The 21,907-nt window shown below is 40.4% G+C and overlaps 1 protein-coding gene across 1 annotated transcript in view; it reads left to right on the forward strand.

Moving 5' to 3' along the window:
• TMEM117 (transmembrane protein 117) overlaps positions 1–21,907 on the forward strand; it is a 237,693-nt gene that overhangs the window by 212,478 nt on the left and 3,308 nt on the right. Inside the window, exon 8 of the mRNA XM_075148206.1 lies at positions 13,565–13,694. Within this exon, the coding sequence (XP_075004307.1) occupies positions 13,565–13,694 (130 nt within the window). The remainder of the gene's footprint in view (positions 1–13,564; positions 13,695–21,907) is intronic.

Raw genomic sequence — 21,907 nt, forward strand, 5'->3', positions numbered from 1 at the left:
TGCTTTAAAACCCCGCTTGGTCTATTAATCACATTGAGAGAGTAATCACTCAGCTGCTGTAATGTAGCTCCCTTGATTCATTGATGTCAGTAATTAAAAGTTTTGGAGTCATACTTGGAAGTTTGGAAGCCACTCATTTATCTACAGGCAGCATACTGCCCCTGCTCACTGCCCTCCTAACAGCGTCTCTGAGAGCAGGCAACATGTCATTTCCCAAAACTTTTGTTAGGAAAGTTCTTAAAATTAAAAATAGGAACTACTGAATTAAGTCTACCGCTTGTGGATGTTAAAGAGAAAGTTATGGAAGAAAATACAGTAAGGGGGAAAGCACGTCAGTACTATTGTTAGTGGCAAAGATTACGGAGATGTAAGGTTGAGTGGGTAGGTGAAAGAGAGCCAGATTTCTGAAACAACAGATAGCGGAAGAGACCATCTTCCCCTCCAAAAAGAGGGGCTCGTGGGGCACTTACAATTGACCTCGAAGAAAATTCTCTGTGGAAGGAAACTAGCAAGTTGTCTTCCAAAAGTAGCATTGGCAGCGAGGGGGAAAAGGGGTTTCTTGCAGATCAAAAGTAAAGACTGAATAGAAAGGTTGCAGGAGGGCACCCTTCAGAAGGGTCTGTTAGTTTGGATAAGCTTCTGCCAAGTGCTGTATATATGGTTTCTTATCTACACTGAATTTCCAAACCTTTTGAGGTTGTCCACCCTGTCTCATCTGTCATTTTTTAAAAATTATAATTCAGCCTTTCCTTGTGATCAGCATCGTTGCTATATTTAGGTTCAAATCTCACTAGGAGAACGCTTTAATTCATTGCACACCACCAGCCTCTGGTTTTGTCTTTGAGGTTCAAAAAAGCACCTTAAAAACATTCTTTCTGGTCCCAAGGATTTTTGTGGGAACAGTTTTGAAATTCAAACCAAACTGTTGTGTTTGTCAAGACCAGGGTGAGTTTGTGCAATTAGAACTTGGTTCACTGTGTTTTTGACAAGTTCTCCCAGGAGGTTTCTAAACATTGAAAACCTTTTAGGATGAAATTCATGTTTTCTGCATGCGCTTGGCAAAGGCAGATGTATTGCTCTGGTATAAAAAGCTGAAATTGCATTTTTCCTCTCTCACACTCAGGAAATGAGCTTTTGCATTGGGGTCAGAGAGGAGGCTGTAGAGAAGAGTTATCTTCCCTAATTTTTATTCACATTGGAGGCTATACTTTTGGGTTTATGATTTTGTTCATTCTTTAAGGCATGTAATTTATGTATGCATAACATACAGAGAGTACTGGCAGCATTTCCCCAAGGGATAAGAAAATGAATGGATTTTTGGAGAGGGGAGGGCAGATGGGAAGGGGAGAGCTTAAGTAAATAATTTCTGCAGCTATTAAGTGACATACACTCTCTGTAATAAGAGGATATTTCATGTCACTGAACTGCAGTGAATGACTAATGTAATGCCGTGGTCTATATGGAAAGTACAGTATAATAATCCAAGCAGCACACTAGTTTTATGTAGCTTCTTATTATTACTGAAAATAATAAAACTAGTAGACCTGTACTTACATAGGGATGCTATTGTTTTCTTATTTTTCTCAGAGTCCCTTTAGTCAAATGATGTACAACACAATGAAATAAGGGTACCTTATGACAAAAATCTTATAGTAGTTCTTAGCAACTGGATTTTCCTATAATTTTGCTTCTGTGTGTTGATGAAGATGAGTATGTTTGGTGTCTGATTCAGTAAATTGTTTTGTAATTAAAGAATGTCTTCTGTTAGAAATTGGGAAGCTACTTAATATAATAGAATAATATGGTTAGAATTTAATACACTTATAAAAACACACTGCACATCACTGTGAGGCTTCGGTCCAGTGCTGACTTCTGTACTCACCAGAAATCATCTGAGATGGGACCGCTACCGGTGTGAGAACCACTCATTTTGTCTTTCACAGTCTCTTGTGTTAAACCGGGGGGGCACCTTTGTCTTCATATCCCTTTTTCCTTATCTAGATGGTTGGTGAAGACCCAGTTGCTGTTCAGCATCTCAGTCTCTGAGGGGACACTGTAAGGCAGAAAACCCTCTGGGCATCACAAGCTGCTGAGGACTCTGAGCTGGCAGTTTTAGTTCTGCGGTCAGACGTAGTTTCCTGGGTCCGTTGTCACTGAATTTGACAGTCTGTATCTCATGCACCGGGCAGAGTCTGTATTTCACACCAGCACAGTTAAGGCTCCTTCCTTTTGTTTTCATGGATTTGTACTTTCCAGGAACTCTTCCAGTCCATTTCTATCAGAAGGGTGGGCCATTCCATTCCAATTCTTTTGAAATAGGTAGTGGTTTGTACTGAGTTTTAATTTCAGGTGGCGAAGGGAGATGCTCGCATTTGGTGAGGATGCACCTCACCAGAGCAGCTCGGTTAGTGTTCTGCTGTTTAGCTTCCTGACCTGGTGAGGGAGTCAAGAGAAACTGTCTCATATAATTATTAGAACTATTATGATTCACGGAAGAAAGTAGGTAGATCATGACAAACACAGAAAAGGTATTCAGAGGTCATTAGACCAGCCATCGTCGCCAGTTAGGGCTTATGTCTTCTGAAGAACTTCAGTGCGAGAAAGGACATCTGCTTTGTAGCATGTACTGGCAAGCTGCGAGTGGCTCATCAGGCTTCTGGGGTGAGACTCGGCTGAAACACTCCGAGTGTGATTCAGCTTGAAGCTCAAGACCCCTAAGTGTCGGTGGCTACAAGGGAGCTAGCTGCATGCTGGTTCCCATCCTGGTGAATGGCAATCTAATCCACACAATAAATGGTAGAGACTGATTTGGCAGCAGGTATAATGCAAATAAGAATGGACAAAATAAACACCCGTATAACACATATCAATTTTCACTTGTCTTCTAGATTGTTGATGACAGTTTGAAAACACATTCCAGATATACTGATATGCAGGTGAAGCTGATTTTATTTTTACATGCACACCTCCTAAGCTTTATGTGTTTCCTTATATCCTCTTTTGCTACCCAGATGTGTTTACATAATGGCTATGCAAACATAATGTATGCATTTCCTACTGCCACCCCAACTGACACCAAACAAGCCGCTGTTATTTCTGGAACAGTTGTGCCTAATGGCCACATCACAGCTTTTGACAGTAAAACTGGGGGTGGAGGGGCAGCGTGGAGGAGGAGTTCAGGAACGGGGTATGTTCCCTTCAGAAAATGAAGGCAACTCGTTTGCAAGTACAGTATGCTGCCGCTGCTAATCCTGTTAGCAGGCTAAAACTCAGGACGCAGAAAATTATTTTAACTTCAACTAAAAAACAAGAGAGGGAACCGGGAAGACCAAATATATTCCATATTACTGTTGTCCCTGAAACAAAAACTTAAGTGCAGATAGCCATGTTTTGCGAAGTCAGCCTTTCTTCTTTCCGCATTTGCACACAGTTTTCTTTTTCTTTCCTTATATATTAAAACTGGTGTTTTAGAGTGATTTCGAGGATTCCCACGAAGGTGAACACACATACACAGATTAAAAAGGGAAAGCAAGCGTTTTATTAACTACAGTCATGCATTACACTAAGGGTATTTTGCAAAGCAATTGTCTTACCGACTCAAAGACCATGAGAAAGATGGACCGTCCGTACATTCTTGTGTCGTCCTGCGCCGCGAGCTCAGCCCAGCAGTCGGTAGGTGCCAGCTTTACGTGGGCGTCCCCACGGAGGCAACGGTGACCTCGCTGTACACCGCCCCACTGTTCTTCGGGAAATCCCGGTGTTTGTACATTTGCAGAGGAAACGGGTTTCGACACACGTGGCCAGCGGGTGCCGGAACACGCCTCGCTTGCCAACTCCCAACATAGGGAGCCTATGGCGCGTGCGCTCGCTGATCAGGCGCGCTGCACGAGCCACAGCCACCCCGTCTATTGGTTCGTAGGCTTTGTGCACGCGGCATATTGCCATAATCCAGCATTCACGTATTAACCATGCTCAAGCCAATAGCAAAATGTAGCAAGGCAAGCAAAATTATACATTGTGCTTTATATTCCTTCATTATTGCACATCCTCCACGTCCTCCCCTAACATTTTCTCAACTTTCCTTATCTCTCTGTTCAGCATTTCAAACAATAGACAATAAACCATCTGTTTTCTGTGCTGACTGTGGTTTTCTTAGCTATCTATTTCTCACCCAGTGTCCATCCACGGACCAAAATTCCATCTTTTAACTTCTCCGTACACAGCTGGTATATTAATATATGAGGAGGAAAATAATTTTGGAAAAGAGTTATTACTGATTTTTTTAAAGGAAAGGGAATTTGCATTGACTTGTTTGCAAACCCCACATTTAAATTTGTGAGACACATTTCTCCCTGCGTTCCATATACATCCGATGTTTTCACTTTCTGTCATCTTCTTAAGCTTTGTTAATTTTCTCAGTATTAGTCAAATGCAGCATATAATCCTGTTTTTTTCTTCAATAGAAAATTACTGTTTGACTGCTTTAATCACAGCAAGTTGAACCCTGCACAAGCACACGTGTAATTTACAGTTACAGCGAAACCAAAACAAGTTGGATGAAAGTTTCAAACTGAGACCATTGGTCCAAACCTGCCACTTCAGATTGTGCTTAATACCAAAGGGCAAGTTTATAGTTTTGTTTGTAACCAGCCCCCATTTTTTTCAGAACAGGTGATGGTAAAACTCTTCAGAGCAGATATGATCAGAAGGAATTTTGTCCAGAACAGAATGGCTCCTCAGTCATCCATTTCTAACGTTGAGGCAGCTGATTTACTCTCCATCTACAGTGAGCAACATATAGTAATCCCCTTGCTCCAGATACTCTTCATTTCTATAACACCATTTTTATTATGTTGCAAAGCTCATAGCAAGGAAAATATCTGCTGGGGTATTTTACTGCAAATCTATCTTCTTGGGTTTAGGCAACTCTAAAAAACACCGTTAAGAGTTGAATATCAGGCAACAAGGGACAATGTACTTTTTAATGCAGCTGAAATTAGCTGGAGACAGTTGCGTTATGAAATCAGCTGGAGACAGTTGCCTTGATGCAAAATGACTTCAGAACTCTAAATAGAGCTTACTGTTCTCAGATAGGTACAAATGGCATTAGCAGTCTTTACAAATCCTGATATGCTCCAGATTTCAGCTGCAATGTGGGTATATTTTCCACAATGCAATGGTGTGTGTATTAGTGCATATGTACTCATATTGTTGAAGATGATTAAATAGCCATGTATTTAAAATTTTTTTTTTTTCTCCACATCATAGTCAGATATTTGGTCTTCTAGGGTACCAGAAAGATTGACTGCTCTGTCATAAGTGATTTCCCTTGACAGCAAGCTGTAGTCTCGGTAAATCTGCGAATATAAGTATTGCATATTGTTAGTGAATGTTCATTTCTCCTATTCACCACAGAAATGGCTTTCATAAAGTGTGTCGCTGAGGTAGTTAGAAAAACCATTACAACTGAGTTGCTGGTGGTTTAGGGAAGTTTCATGTAGGGAACAAGACACAGTTGCTTTGCAGGAGCCGATTTCTTTGTCTCTTACAGATACACCATATTGTAACATTACCACTTTATTTAGCAGCTTATCAGACTCAAGAATTAACTGGAAAAGCTCATACTGGTGTTTCTCATCCAGATGAATTACCTGATTGCTATTTAGTTCAACCAAGGTCAGACATGGGTGAGACAGTAAAGCAAGAGAAAAAGCTTACAAAAATTGGAGAAACTCAGAGACAAAATAGAAGAACATTTACTTTTGAGCAGCTTTTTTTTAATCAGCATTTTCAGCAGTTGTGAATAGCTAATCAACAGGCGAGAGTGAGTTACAAAAAAGAGGAACCTCACAGTGTCGCTGAGATATATGAGACCTCACATTTGCCTGATGGAAAAACCGTGGACTTGCTCCTAGGACATCCTGGGTGTGCACAGAAGCTGTGCTTAGCGACGTCTGCTGCACCTCTAGCATGGATAAAGTTGTTTCACCTTCTCCTCTTTGACTCTCATGAGTAGCTAAAGCTTAAAGGGTAGCTGGAAGAAAGAACTGTCCTTGTCCTCAGCGGGAAATGGTGATTACTGTTGTTCCTGGTCACTACACATCTCAAGACGTGAGACTGTCTAGTGTCCATCCTTCCTTGTGCACTGGTTTGTTTTCAAACACCGTTTGTTCCTAATGTAGCAGAAAGAATGGATAGCCATTAATTCTTCACACTACTAGGAATATTTGTCCTATCAAGGAACTAGCAATGGTCACTAAGGACTGGGGCAGTGTTGTGCTAGATGATGCTCAAAGACAACCAAAATACAACTCCAGTCCCAGAGCATTTCGTTGCTAAAGAAAAGCCAAGAGTTATGGCTGGTTAGACAGGAGGGTATAACCAATAGTGATTTCATTGGTCAGGATGACAGGTAATCCAGGATACCTAATGCATGACATCCTCATGTTTTCTCATAGCAAAGAAGAATTATAAAGGAGAATGAGAAAGGAGAAGGCTCTGCAGCTAATAAGGAACTGCACAGGGGAAAGTTTTTTTAAATAGAGAAAAGATTCATAGCCTGAATTTATAGACTGATTGAAGGAGCAGCTGTCATACAGGCAGTCTGTACTAAGGTTAGTGAAAGATCTGAAGGGCTTTGAATATGAAAGGAAGTGGCCTATATTTTATTTGATCAAAGAAAAGAGTGACGTGGTCAAAGAAACAGACTAGGAGAATGGTCTTTGCAGCAACATTTCTGTATCAGTGGAGAACAACTGCACTTGTGAAGGCCAGAGGGAAAGATGCCGATGTAACTGAACAGCAGATGATGAGATTCTCGATAAAAATTTTAGCTGTGGGGTTTGATAGGAATTGTCATATCTGTGATATGTTATGCAGAACAGATCTGCAGTATCAAGGCACTACCAGGTTGTGAGGAGTGAATAGAAGATGATACCCAAGCTACAGGCACAGGGGAGAGAGCGGGAGTGCCGTCTATCACAAATCAGGCATCTGCAAGTGAGTACAGGCACGGATACGGTCTTTCAGTGAAATGCAAGCATTTCTTATTTTAGGTGGTCTGAAATCTTGAGATTACTTTGAGCTTGCTGTGGAAAAGCTAAATACCAATTTGGACATTTCAGTAACAAGGGTCACTGTTTTGAGGACATATGCATACACAGTTTTGTCTAGGCTCAAAATGCATTAATGTGTAAATTCAAAGTGCAGAGACCCAGGGCTTGTTTGGGACCTGGGTGGCCTGGGAATTGTTGCCTTTAAATAAGCAGAAATGGATAATAGACTAAAGGATTCTGTAATGATTTTTTAACGGAAGGGGTCATTCAAGGCCAAGCACGCACATAAAAAGAGGCTGTATTGCTGCTTTAACTCTCAAAGAGGGAGTTACTGCTGTCTTATTATCATTTTCTCAAATAAGGGAGCAAATGGGCAAGACTTGCAGTGGTGGTTCTAGAGAAAGGCCAGGAGCCTGAAGAAGCTAAGCAAAGACTGAGGAGAAGAGCACAAAGATGATGGAGAATGACAGCAAGGTTGTGGGTATGTCCGTGCCTTACATTGCCATACAGGGCAGGGGTAGCCTTTCTATACCCATGTCTGGTTCTGGAAGCTGTCTTCAGTCTTCTGTCTCAGCTTCAGCTCAGCTGAAGCAGTTACTCCACTGTTACTGTGGATTTTCCATATTTTGAATTCTTTATATCAAGACTAAGAGATAAAAGGTGTAGCTGTGTATGCAATTAGGGACTTTGTGCCACAGTTCCTGATGGGATTTTGTGATTGTTATTGCCAATAACAACCCAGGCAGGTGAAACCAAAACAGATGAGCAGATCAAATAAAACCTTCTGGACTTGAAAACTATGAATAGGTTAGCACTGATAGTACCAACATGAAGCAGGAGATCTTTTGAAGAACAAAGTGTCATCTTTCATTGTGGGAGCTAAGTAGCCCCCACTGAAGCCATACAAGTATACAGGTAGTAATGTTAAGAGTAGATGTGTATTTTTCGTTTAGTGAGGGCTAAAAGCCGCAATACCTATCAAATTTTTTCCTATTTAAATAAGGTATTGGCAAAGAACAGAAAGCCAGAAACTGAGCGGTAGATTTGATCTCACAGGCATGAAAGTGAGTTCTAGTCATGGCTGCTGACTTCTCTTCTCATGTATGTTTGAATGAAATATTAAAATGATGTTTGTACTTTAGCAGCTCACAGCTGCAGAGATCTCAGCTGCAGAGATCACTGCAAGTTGCAGCACTGCAGTGAAGTTAGAGGTAACCACAGAGGGGTCGGGCCTTTGTCTCTGAATTCCAGCTGTTCATTTCTTACTTCAAACACTTGCAAAAATACATAGCCATTGCCTCTCATTAAATTTCCTCTAGCTGCCTGCCTGCCTGCCATGTTCTGAGAGTTGAAACAAAGCTATCTAAGAGATGCAAAGATACCTACCTCATAAGTTAAAAAGATTTTAATAAATTAAATAAAAACTGCTATAGGCAGTTTCTGGAACAAGCACACATATACATATTCATATGTGCATTTTCTCAGTTCCTTCCCTCTATTTTTGTTTATTATTCTGAGGGGTTTAAAATACAAATGTTTTCCTAGCGTTAAATATAGCATATATTATTAAAGCAGAAATATTCAGTGTATGTTTGTCCTCTTTCATGATTATATCTGAACAGTGTTTATATTATTTTTAGTGTTACTTCATATTTACTGTGTACCAAACACCCTATGAGCTACATTCAGACAGGAGGAGAGATGAAAGCATGGCACATTTGTTTACCATTAATCGTTACTCGTTTTTAATCCCGGTCCCACCTTCTCTGTGTCAGTTTTTCCTGGGTGGAAAGGGGCTGGTGGCTGAGGGACATGGGGTCGTGTGTGCATGAAGCGTGGGATGCAGTCTGCTGAGGGCTAGCATCGCCCTCCCAGACAGCTCGTGATCCTTGCTGAATCCTGCCGGGACCTGGTCCTGGTCCTCTGGGGTTGGGAGACACAGCCCAGAGCCTGCAATAAAAAACACCAAGCAGCAAGGAGCAATCCTGCAGCCAGCCAGGGCGCTGGGAGTTGCCAGCGTGCCCCTGCGCTGCCTCGCCGGCAGCTGGCCAGGAGCCCCAGGGCAGCTGCGTGTCCTGGCTCCGGTCAGGACAGGGCTTCCCCGGGCAACGCCTTCTCTTTTCCTCAGGTGTTGGCAGAGAAGGGCCAGATGATATCAGAAAGTGTGGCTCTGATGCTCAGTTACCATTACTAAAAATATCCTTACTTAAAGAGATACCAAATCAGTGCTGCCAGCTCCACTGTAGGGTCTTAAACCAATACCTGGCATTGCAGCAGAGAGTGTGTGCATTTGTTTGGTGTGGGGAACTAGAAGCAAAGGGAAGAAAGTCAAAATACCATGATCTCCTCTTTTGCAGCATCCAGTTTTGCCTGTGCTTCTGGGTATAATGAGGTAGCTGATGGAAATCAGAGGTGCTCCCTTTGCCCATTGCAACACTAGGATGAACCTCAGTGATCTTAAATTCATCCTCTGGCTGCCCTTTCCTCATGACTAGAGTGAAATGGGGCAATAACCTCATTTGAGCCACAAAACTCGCTGGTGAGGTTAGAGACCTGTGTGCAGCTGATTTAAGCCTGCTGGTTCTGGGTTGGTTTCTTCTTCAGAAACAGCATAGAGGTATGCTGCAGACCCCCCAGGTTGGAAACCACTGAAGTAGATGAATATTAGAAATTTTATGCTGATGGATTTAAAGAAGAAACAATCTGTTCATGCAGCATGAGAGATACAAATACGAGCTAACAGTATGGTTGTATAGCTTTATTTTTCAAACTCTGCAAGTAGGGATACATTCTAAATATGGTATTTTGGGCCCAGTTCCTAATGACGTCCCAGATACGGCAGAGTACAGGCACATCAGCAATAAGGACTAAGGCTGATCAAGTGAACTTTGCATAATTATGAGCTGAGAACTTCAAGAACATAGCGTATGTCACTCATGTCCCAGAGGTGAGCACAGACTGATATCAGAGACCAGAGAGAGAAAATACCATGTATGAAAGCATGATGCAGACCTGAGCTGTGTTCCAGAGAGGGAAGCGGTTAGATTTATGGGCTTGTACATTTGCGCCATTAGTGTACCTATTAACAAATGATGTAGGTTATTCCTACTAGGCACTTTGAATTTCTTGGGAAAATGGTTTTCTGGATATTGCTGAAATTAAGTTGTCTTTTGCTTGTCAGTAAGGAAAAAAATAACAACCGAGTCAAACGATTTTGGACAACACTTTCTTAGAATCTAGATAGCAAAATGGCCACTTTGCTGGGTTTGAATTTGACAACCTGATATTGGCATTAGCCCAAAAAGTTAATAGTCATCTACTCCTCTCCTGCACAATAATAATACTACAGCTATGTGTCCGTAGGTGACAATGTCACTACATGGACAGTAAATGCTCACACTTACCAAAGCTGTGAGCCAAATGAAGCCCCAAAGGCTATTTAATCACCTAAATTGAAGCTTCATTTTCGTAAGTGCTGTGGCTGTAGCGATTTTCATGGAAGTCGGTAGATTTAACTCATTATTTTAGTTTCCTTTTTTTAATATTGCTTTCAAATACATTTTATGTAGTTGTGTTTTGGTTTGTTTTGGTTTTGGTTTTTTATTTTATTTCTTTATTTCCAGTGGGACTGTTCTTAAATAACAGATCTTATAATCATACTGATAAAGATGTTACATTCGAAACATTATTTGTGGGTGAAGAAGAAACACCTTATAGATAAAGCCAAGAATTTATTCTTAGTATCGTTTCAATTTTAACAGTGTAATCCAAGAATCATTATTAGTTCCGATCTAATTATTACAGAAGATAATACTTCTGTGCAGAAAAAAGTTTCAGTAATAATAATAATGTCAAAATTGTTATACACACACTTCTTAGCTTCTACCACTTTTCACGGTGTTTTGCCCACCCTCCCCCTGCTCCTGCGGGTCCTGAAATGGGCAGTTTCAGTCTGGTGGGGGTCGGTGGGGGCATTACGGCATGTCATTGGCATCTGCAGTCCTTTGCTGGGAAGGACATGAGCTTCATCGTGATGGTTTCTTTTTCCTCACTCTAGGATCTACTTGGGAGCATTTTTATGTTTGCTAACACACTTTTAGACCTTGCTGTTTCTTCACTGATCTAAAGCTCCACGTTACAGCCAGGTTTACTATACACAGTGCCTTTCACATATGTTAGATACTTCTTTGTTCTCCTTGTTACCCCTAAAAGCAGTTTTGTCCAGCCCCAGATCTGCATTTCTTTATCTGGGCACTGGTGAATTGTTTATAGCTGTGAGGTCTCTTGTGCCCATCTCTCTAGCAATGGCAATACCATATTATGGGGCTACAGAGTAACAGAGGTCATGATACAATTCGGGCACGCTTCATACAGTATGGGATATATATGTACAAAATGTGAAATAATGCACACATGAAAGGTAGCTGTAGTTTGGAGTGTCAAATATGTTTTTTTCTAATGGGCTCTCCACTCACCCATCTGTTATAATGTAAACAGTAGCACACTGTTCGGGTTGGATCTCTCTGTTTTGCTTTTATTTTATGAAATATTTTCCAGTCTCAGTAGTTGTTTGCTGAGACAAATAATACAGTAAATTGCGCATCTGACAGAGCTGGCATTGTAGTTACTTATTATCAGTTAATATTCATACAGATCAGAAAAAATGAACTTTTTTATAAAACTCAGATGCAAAGACACAGTCCAATACAAAATTCTGTACGGTGGAATTTTATCTGTAAATCAGCAAAAGGCACAGTAGGAGCATTGGGGCAAGGCAAGAGCAGGAGGCCGGATTTATAGTCCCATGTTTACTTATTTCTAATGCAGAGTCCACAGCTCTCCATTCGTTTATCTTCAGGAATATGTAATGTATTTCTTCCTATTTATTCCTGGGTGAGAGTATGTATGACTTAACATGAGACACCAGTCCAGAGATGTATATTAGATACTGCGACTGAGAGCGTACACCCATAAAATTTTTATCTTTGGGCACTTTTTGAATGTCTACCACCTGCAAGGGGATGGTTGCAGATGCAGTGTAAGGGGTTGTGCAGCTAGGCAGTTATTACCATACCTCACGACCAGGAGTGCATGCGTTGCATTAGTGATAAGGCAAAAGGAGAGCATCCTTATTTCTCTTATCTTCTGCATCTATAAATTGGCACTTTCTGTATTGCTGTGAACATTGAGAACCAGGTACAAAGGGTCATGTTTTCTCCTTGCTTCTACTCCTGTTAATCCATTTAACTTAGTATCACAAAGAGTTAGCACAAATCAGCTGCTGTTAGTGTTTGGGCCATGCTGTTCCCTGCTGATAAAACTCTTCCATTTCCCTTCCACTGTAGAAAATGTTGGAGCGCTTAGCAATTCTTGGAAGTTAAGTTATATATAGTGATTCATCTTTCAGAGATGGTTCTTAGTTTTGAATAATTTTTTTCATTACCCTGATAGGAAACTTTCCAGCCTTATAAAACTAAAAAAAAAAAAAAAAAAAAGAAAAAATTGGAATCAGTTCTCTTGGGGAGATGACTGCGCTGGAGTGGTTTTCATGTGAAGGAAGCACAAGTGACTCACAGAGCTCCTCACATCTCAGATTCCTTTATCTTACTTTTAGTAATTCAGGTGCTTGTTGCAGTAACTTGTGGGATACAAATCCAGGGTATGCACGGGAAGAGGGCCAGTATGTTTTTAATAGCATATCACCAACAGTCTGCAGCGCAAAGTAACCGCTCTGGCAGTAATCGTACTGATTCTAGCACTATCGCTAGACTTTCAGTTTTGGCTCTAATGAGCCATGCTATTATACCCATTTTCAATTGACTGATGGTGGATGCAGATAACCAAGCGAAAAATTCCTTTAAATGCAGCTCCTCCTCGGCCGGGTTACCACATGCGACTAAAATATGCATAATGATAGGTAAGAGCTTCCACATTTCCAGCATTGTCACCTTGTCAGCTGAAATACAGCAGTGGAGAAAACTGTGCTTGGATTGATTCAGGCAGATTTTGCTGAAGGGCCTGCACTTGCAAGGAGTGTTTATTTAGATGTATTAAGGCCAAATTCAGAAAACACCCTGTAAGTTGAACAAGTAGAATACAGATATATTAAATGTTTGAAAGGGTCAGGCCTTCTTTGCCAATTTCTTACCTGTAAACTGTTTGCCAAACTAGTAACAGAAGTTGTAACTAGTATTGCAAGGTTGCTGTATCGGTATTCATCCGCTTAGACTACTTTGTACTGTCAGCTGGCACACTGGCTTCAGTATTGTCATTCTGAAGTGAACTTTTAAATACACAATTACATGACCTGAAGTAAAAATCATATTGTAATATCTGCTGCAAACCAGGTATTCTATTTCAAGTGGTTCAGTCAAACTTAAAGTAAGAAAATCCAATAATGGGAGGCTTAAAAATAGAACCTTTCCCTTTTATTAATTTAAGCCATTTTAAAGGGAAAAAATATACCGTGAAAGCTTATATTTAGGCTCTTACTTTTCTTTTTTTAACAGGACTGGGAGTTTCCACATTTTATGGGTGATGTTGAAGTGAATCTTCCAGGCTTGCCATCTGCACACATGCAGTTCAAAGTACCTTATTTCCAAAAGATCTTCAAAGAGGAATATCACATACATATAACAGGTATGTAGTCTTACAGATTGTGACACAGTCACACAGTGAACTGCTTCCGTGTAATAAATGTATGCTAACATGTTCTTAACCCCATACTTTTTGTGTGTGTGTGTCCCAGATTACTATTTTTCTCTCTGTTTATCTGTCCATATCCATATCATCCATATATAAACATCTCAGGGAAATGAGGTATCTGTATCTTACGAATCAGAGACCTGCTGTTTTTCATGGATTTCAGCAACTTCTTCTGACACTAAGTAATACCTAATGTAGCTTCAGAGATCTTTTATCTAAAATTACTCTCCAGGGGAATTAGCAGCTTATTTCATTTTCAAATCTCTTATGCTTTCAGATGTCTTTGCTATGATTTATGCTAATATCTTTTCATAACTTCAGTCATTCTCATCTGGCAAAGGCCACTCATAACCATACTTCCATCAGTCATCTAACCAGAAGCAGACAGTTAAATAACCTCAAATGAAATAGAATTGCAGTTATTCAAATGGGTGGTACGTATAGATAAAACGTACCTGATCCTTGCATACTGTGAGACAGTATTTTAATAACAGTAGGGAATGAAAAAGAGAGGAAGGTTAAATAGGGATAAATATTTTGGTTTTACCTTCAAGCTATGCAGAAGCGTAGCTCCTCTCTCTATATTAGGAAGAGGTGGATAATAATGGATAGCAAAAGAATGCAGGTGTGAATTGACAGGGGTCTTTAACTGCTAATATAAAATATCACAGCACATGATACTGTACAGGAATAAGATAGATGAGGGCATCCAATGACACAGCCATATGAAACTCCTGCAGAGCAGGGACAAAAGGAGCATTCAGAGATCATACAAAGATAAGGCCAAGAGCTAGTAGGTGAGTCACAAGCTCCCCAGGCAGCAAAAGCCAAGGGAAGAAAATGTACCGGGGAGGAAAGAATGATGAACCCAGGACTCAGTCGAGATAGGCTGAATGAGGCCTTAGAAAAGGCATTTTCAGCAGAGAAGGTAGAAATCTGAGTGATCAGATTAAAAACCAGAAAAGAAGAGAAAATGAGTGCAAAAGTTACCTGCTGGCTATTGAATGAGGGAAGGCAAATGGGCCAGTAGGAAGTACAGATGGAGGGATGGAAAGTTTTTCAAAATTGGATGTAGGTGCCCTGCTGGAATACTAAGAGAGAACAGACAGCCAGCAAGAAGAAAGAAGGGCTGGGGCACGTCTGAGTGAGACCGTTTGAGCCACGAGTGGTTGATGGAACAGGATGAAGTAAATGATCTCACGGTTAGTGACTAGAAGGTGTAGGGTGAGAGGAGATGGGATCTGTACATGATGAACACATTTTTGTCTCCCAAGTGAGCAAAAAGGGAAAGGAGAGGGGGAAAAAAAGAGTATAAGCATTAAATATTTGATGTGAATCATAGGCATGGTATTCAGGGATAGTGAAAAAGATTTTTTTGCTGCTTCTCAAGACTAGAGCATGAATTTGGAGGGGCTCAGAACCACAAGGCTCCCAGATGCCCTGCAGTTACTCCATTGTATAAGGAGAAGTAGTGGAATGGGTGCACAGAGGAGCATGAACAATGACTGAGGCATGGTAGGGTGGGCTGTGCCATCAGATGCAGAAACTCAGGATATAATTAATGTAGATGAAAAACACGTGGTGGTAGAAGAGGGACTGAAGAGCAAAGAACAGTTTTGCATTGTAGAAGAGACAGGGATATTGATGATAACCAAGGAAGAGCAAAGAATAAGCAACAGCAAAGAACATAAATTAGGGATCAGAAATACAACTGCTAGCACTGCTGCTGTTTGAAAACAGACCTACCGAGAGAAACCAATATTTATGCATTGTAGAGTCTTTTGCAGAGGCCCTTCTGATTTTCTGGCGAGAAGGCGTTCTTTTAATGAGGATGAGCTAGTGAATAGGGGCTAACGAATATTTTTCCCTGCTCAGCATTAAGAAGATCCGTTTATTAGATTCACTAGACAAATCAATCCATTTGACTGCACATCACGTACTCTGTCTACTGAGTGCTTGTTTTATCTCGGTGCTACACCACCCTTTAGGAGATCTAATAAACAGCCATAACACATGGCATAAGAACCTCCCTTTGGGTAAGTTTTGCCTGAACCATCTGTTCTTGCCATCAGTTCTTGTCTTAGGTTAGGGTATCATCTTGGATCGCTTTCAAGCTCTAGTTATTGTGTGGATGTGTAGATACTTGTAATTTTCTACTCAAATCAAGGAGCTAATAAAAGAAAGAAAGAACTGGTTCAATATATGTATAACAAGATTATTGTAATCCAATCTAAAATGAGGGTAGAGAGTAATGCACATGAATGCAACTGCAGCAGATGACATGGGGGTAGGACACTGATAATGGCAGGAATCCTGCTGTATTTAAGCCCTGTTTAATACATGGGATCCAGAATGTTACATTTAACCATAGGACTTCTTTTTAGTAACAAGCAGGAAAAGACGACTAAGGCCTGAATATCTTTATTTTAGTACTTGCTATAGGGATAAAGTCAGGCTGTAAATCTATGACCTGATTTGTAGAAACTGGAAACCCTTTTCTCCCAAATAGCAAGGAGAAAGCCTGGCTGAAATAACATTTACCATCTTTTTTCTGGCAAATTTTATTCTTCATAAGTTCTTTTACAGTCTGTTTTGGTCACTGTTGATTGGTATAAATAAGAGCAACCCTAGGACTCCCCTGAGCAGCCCTATTTGGTGTTGCGTTGCTCTAATGAGCAGCAGTCCCACAAAGAAGCAGCTCTAAGTAAAAGGGACATTCAGAGGAATAAAGGACTTTAAACTACCTTTCTGATGGTGTGTGCTTAATGGCTTCGTGCAAGTTCTGTACAGATGAAGGATTTCACAGTTACATGCTCTGTGTTGCCAACTCTCCTGATTTTATCACAAGTCTTAAGACAGTTGCTTTTCTTTTTTTTTCTTTTTTGCTATTTTGTCTTAAAGTCTTAGCTTCTGAATTCAGTGACTACATGAGAATTTCAGCTTTCATAAAATAAAGCTCATGATTGCAGAGAAAAAAATGAAATGTCGCTTCTGCATAACTCCATGTCTAAAAAGGCAGAAAAATAAAACAGTACTAAGTGTATTATTTTTAACCCATCTTGCTACTTTAAACTAATAACATGCTTTTTTAGGCCTGACTTGTGATTTCTAAATGTTGTAAGTTGGCAGTAATATTGAATTAACATCTGCAGCCAGTAGCTGATATGCTTCAGTGTAATTTTAAACTTACTATGAAAAGCATATCTTATTTTTACTGGTAACCGAGTTCCTCGTTTTGCTCAAATTTCTTTGCATCTAGGAACTCCTAGCAAGCATCTACTCAATATTAAATATTTTTATCCTGTTTTGATAGCTGCTTTTATCTATGAACATCAAAAATAACTTGAATTCCTGCATCTGCTTAACTCATCTGGATTTCCCTTGACAGATGGTTCGTTACAAAGTATGTGTTTTCCTTCTGGGCTGCTGTTTATGAAAATACATAGTCTATCCTAGTTTCTAGAATACCCAGGGAAATTTGTAAAACTTAAAAGTAAATTTTGTTACTTCAGATTCTTTCATGGTTAAAAGGCACTAGGGGCCCTGGCTGGTACCCTTTAATAGCAGCACTGGAGATCCAAGAGCATGTGCTGTCAAGTACGTGGTTAAGTTTCAAATAGGAAACGTTAAGGTTTGGATATCAAAACAGATGGGAGATTTTTCTGGCTGTTTATAAATGTGTTTCCGAGTGCTTATCTAGCCAGAATGCCCTTTCACCCAAAGGAGAAATCATCACCTTCATGGCTGGCGAGTGCCTAGCGTGGCCAGCTTGTGGAGTTATACCAAAAGTGTGTCTAGATTCAGGCCAAGCATTGCCTACACAGGGAAGCCTGTGGGAGCCTGTGGGCAAAAATAGAAAGGTTAGAGGCAAAACCAAAGCTGTGCATGCACACAGATGTGAAAAAAACTCAGAGGAGTTGTGTCTTACTTCAGCTGTGAGTAGTTGTATGCATGTATCTAGCTAATAACGCTAACGTGACAGAAGATATGAAGAATGTTTCCAAGATACCTGAATGTTTTACAGAGGTGTCTGAATGTTTTTAGACACAAATTGCAATTGAGATATGAGCCTAAAGTCAACATCTCCTACACTAGCCTCTGGCATGAAGCCGCTTGAGTCTAGCTTTAATAAGTGGAATTTTCACATTTCCTCTTGACCTCAGGAGGGATGGTGAGGACTGGCTTCTACGTGAGATCTCTTTTTTAGGGCATGACCGTTCAGTTATAGAGTGGACATACAAAAATAAAAATGCTCCAGAATCAGCAGCTGTTTTGGAATATTTGGACCTGTGGGATCTGCCTCAATTGCCCAGTAAATCAGTTGCGTGTGGGATTGTGGACTGGCTGCTGAACCTCTCGTAGACCTTATCTGCCTCTTTAAAAATGAGCACTGCCCAAACGTCTTGTTTAGCTGGCAAAAATAGGTGCCTTTCTGGAAAGAGGAAAAAGAAAAATCCATACCTCTTTCACAATGAGAAGGCCCCTGGCATTCACGTGCAGTGCACAGTTGTTCAGCTTCAGCAGGGAGGGGAAAGTGTTTCTAGGCAGAGCCACGTATAGGCTGGTGTTCAGAGCATGGTCCTACGATGCAGGTCCAAACTGCCACAAGTGGAGATTGTTCTAGGGTCAAGGTTTCCCTTCTGGTTAGTGCCCTAGCCATGAGGATACAATCCTCCTCAACAGCCATGCTTTCTCAGAAAACAGGGATCAAGTTTTCACCCCCAAATAGTGGTTGTAGGCTACAATGCCTAGAAAATGTTTCACATTTTGCATCACAGCCTCACAAGGACACCCAGAGCATGCTCTTCGCTAGCTACATACCTCCAATTTTTCTTTTTGGGGATCTTTATTGCACGAAATTTCAATATTGCACCACATTTTCGAATACACCAAACCAGATTCCTGACTCTCCAGATGTCATGTGGCATCTAAGGATGTCAGCGCTGTGAAAGCCAGTTATCAACCAGGTCTTTTTTTAGGCAGTTCATGGCTGAATGACACAGCCTATTTTACCACCTGATTTTCTTCATTTTAACTTCATTGAAGAGTCTGGGTGTAATTCTTTGCAGTTTGCTGAAATGATTGGCTAGCCTTCCAGTCTTGAGAGCTGATCTTACTACATCCTTCCATTTCAAATTGTGTCTATGGAAAAGGCACGTGCTCCAAGAAGTGCTAAATGGTGCCCGGTGTAGGCCGGTATTCTTGGCCGCACAGACCTCTCTGGAGTAGAACGAACCCTTGAGCCATAGTAGTACTGATCCTACAGAAATTGGTCAAGAGAGAAATTAAATTACTTCATAGTGTGGGACTCCATTTTCACTTACCACTTTTCATCTGTAGTGAAATTTGAAGCACTGTAAAAGATATTAATTTTTTTTATATATATATATATATATATATAAAAGGAAAATGAATATCTATAGCTTCATAATATATCTATTCTGACTCTTTGCAAAACTATAAGCTTGGGCTTGTTTATGCATAAGGTGAGAGATCAAGAGTGACTTGTAATTTACCAAGCTTATTTCCTATATAAGCTTGATATATGACAAGTTTGCTATAAAAATATTATGCTAAAATTAAGTTGCGATAGACGATCATTTCATATACATAGATTAGACATGTGTATAATGTGAAAGGTTGGTCAGTATAGTAAGTCTCAAAAAGTACTTGTCATGGGGAGTTATCATCAAATAGATGTTTGTGAGTGGAGACTGTCAGGCCTCTTGGTTCAGTCCACTTCAATACATTTATCACTGATCTAGAAGGATTGCTTGGTAAACTGGGCTTATTTGGCTATCACACCTGCTAGTACAGCAGTAAAGTACATGTCCTGGAAGAGGGATAGACAGCACGGGACACTGTATCATAGAAAGAGGCAAATACTTTCTGCAAGTAACCAGGACAGCACTAACTCCCAGTCATTTTGTGTCTAAGAAGATTAACGCAGCCCTTGGCTACAGGGAATATTGAGCAGGAGTAGGAAGGAGTCATTGTGTTCATACATGGTTATAGTGAGACTGTTACTCATAAACAGTGTTTGGTTCTGGTGACAAGAGTTTTCAAAAGAAAAGGAAAAATCATAGACCTCATCCAGCATGACAGTGATGCAGAGGATGGAAAAATTGTCTAGAAATGAGAAATTTAAGGACTTTTGAGAAGATCCACTGTAGAACAGAGGCAGGTCTCAGGCAACTAGCCTCCACTTAGACATACAGGTTGTGATTCATCTTAGTTAACTGGGGTGTCTGCATCTAAGCTGTTTGTCTAAGCATTCTTTATAGTCCACACTGACCCAACGATCCCAACAGCAGAGCTTAGGGCTGTGCTCCTGCCTGCCTAACTCTGTCTAGGAGCTGAGGGAGGGAGTTTCAAGTTCATGCTTTTTATGAAACAGGAATAATTGAAATGCGTATCTCTCTTAGATCAGGTGAGCTCTCAAATTCTTAACATAAGAGGGGTGGAGCCTTTTTTAGACAGATCCATCTTAGAAGAGATTCACAATTATGAAACCACAGTGTGGGATAGATACTACATGGAGCCTGAGCTCAAGCACCTGGCTACCTCTATTCAGTATTTTTGGTGTTTTCTGCTAGCCTCTTAGTCAACTTCTTCAGCAGCAGCAGGCTGCCACCTCAGGTCATACTCCTTAGGTGGCTTGCTCTACACCTGTCGCATTTAGGACAGTGTGGTCACACAGGTGATTGCTGTGAAATCCACTGAGTGCCATCATGCCCGAAGAGGAGGTAGGTCATAGCTCAGCGTTGCAATGTCTAAGTTTCCTTCATCAGTCGTATCTGAAACCTACAATCAAGCAAACTGTAACAGTGTATTTTGGCCTTTATAAAGGCCATCTCAATAATGTCCCCATTTCGTTATGCTTCATATTTTGATCTTTCAATTGTCTGTTTTCTCCCTACACATCTTCACTCTTGCCATGTCTAGCTGAAGGGAAAGAGCAATACTGGTCCTACATGAGTTTTTCCCCTTCCTACCATCCCTAGAGTCTAGCACGTCTCTATGGAAAGTCACCTGTCTTGGCTCTGCAGAAGCATAAAGTACCACAGATAATATTTTGATGAAGCCAATAACAAAAGAAATGGAAGGTTTTTTTGGATGGGCTCATGACAGATTTTCCTGGGAAAAGAATATGGCTTAAGGAATTAACTTCGGGGCAATGCCGCAAGGCGTTGCTTTCTGGTTGAAACAGCTTTCTGGTTGAAACACAGGGTAATATTTGATGACAAATTATTGTTTCAAAAAGTGACCAAGTGAAAAACCATAACAGAGGAAGGAAGTTTAGAATGCAGTAAATCATGCTTTCTTTCAAACTGGCCATATATAAACAGATAATGGTTCTAATATTTGTTTCATTGTCATTTGTGTTCAGCCTATTTTCCTAAGGAAATGAGAATTATGTGATCATGTTCTCTGTGTGGGTTGGCTTCACTCTCTCTCTATCCAACACTCAGCATCAAATAACTTTTGAACCCACGGCCAGTTTCAAAAACATATTTCAGAGGGTGGGAACCTGAAAAATAGTGACATTATCATTGTTTCCTAAGAAATGGTGGTTAGGTAAAGGAGAATCATCTAAGTTCCTGCCCAGATGAGGAAAAAGCAGGGAGAAGTCAGCCATTATATTCTGTTTGACAGCAGCCAATTGATCAGTGAATATGTGTGTCACAGCCAGCCCATCACACACACTATACAAGATATATTCTGTCTCTGTCTGTTGAAAGGTCATACGTGATGGGGAAGCTAGGGTTATTCTGATGGAGAGAAACACATGAAATACAGGGCAAAAATCTGCAGGAAACAGCATCAAGCTAGATTGTATTGTTTGTTATTGTATTTCATATTTTAGTATCATTTTCAGTGTCTTGGTGTTGATTTAAGAAACTTAAATATAAAATGTGGTGATAATCTTCTAAAACCGTAATTTTCTTTAACAGGTCAATTATAATATTGATGAAAACCCAGAAAAAAGATAGAGGAGTTATTCAGGAATTATGTGAACATGATTGGCTGCAAGGTCTTTTCAGTGCAGTTTGATTTCTGGATAGAGACAATAACACAAGAAAATGAACATTCTTGTTCATTTTCAGTCTTAAGTATAATCTAGACTGAAGAGGAATATTAAACAC

Source organism: Calonectris borealis, chromosome 1, assembly GCF_964195595.1.
Source record: "Calonectris borealis chromosome 1, bCalBor7.hap1.2, whole genome shotgun sequence".
NCBI classification, from domain to species: domain Eukaryota; kingdom Metazoa; phylum Chordata; class Aves; order Procellariiformes; family Procellariidae; genus Calonectris; species Calonectris borealis.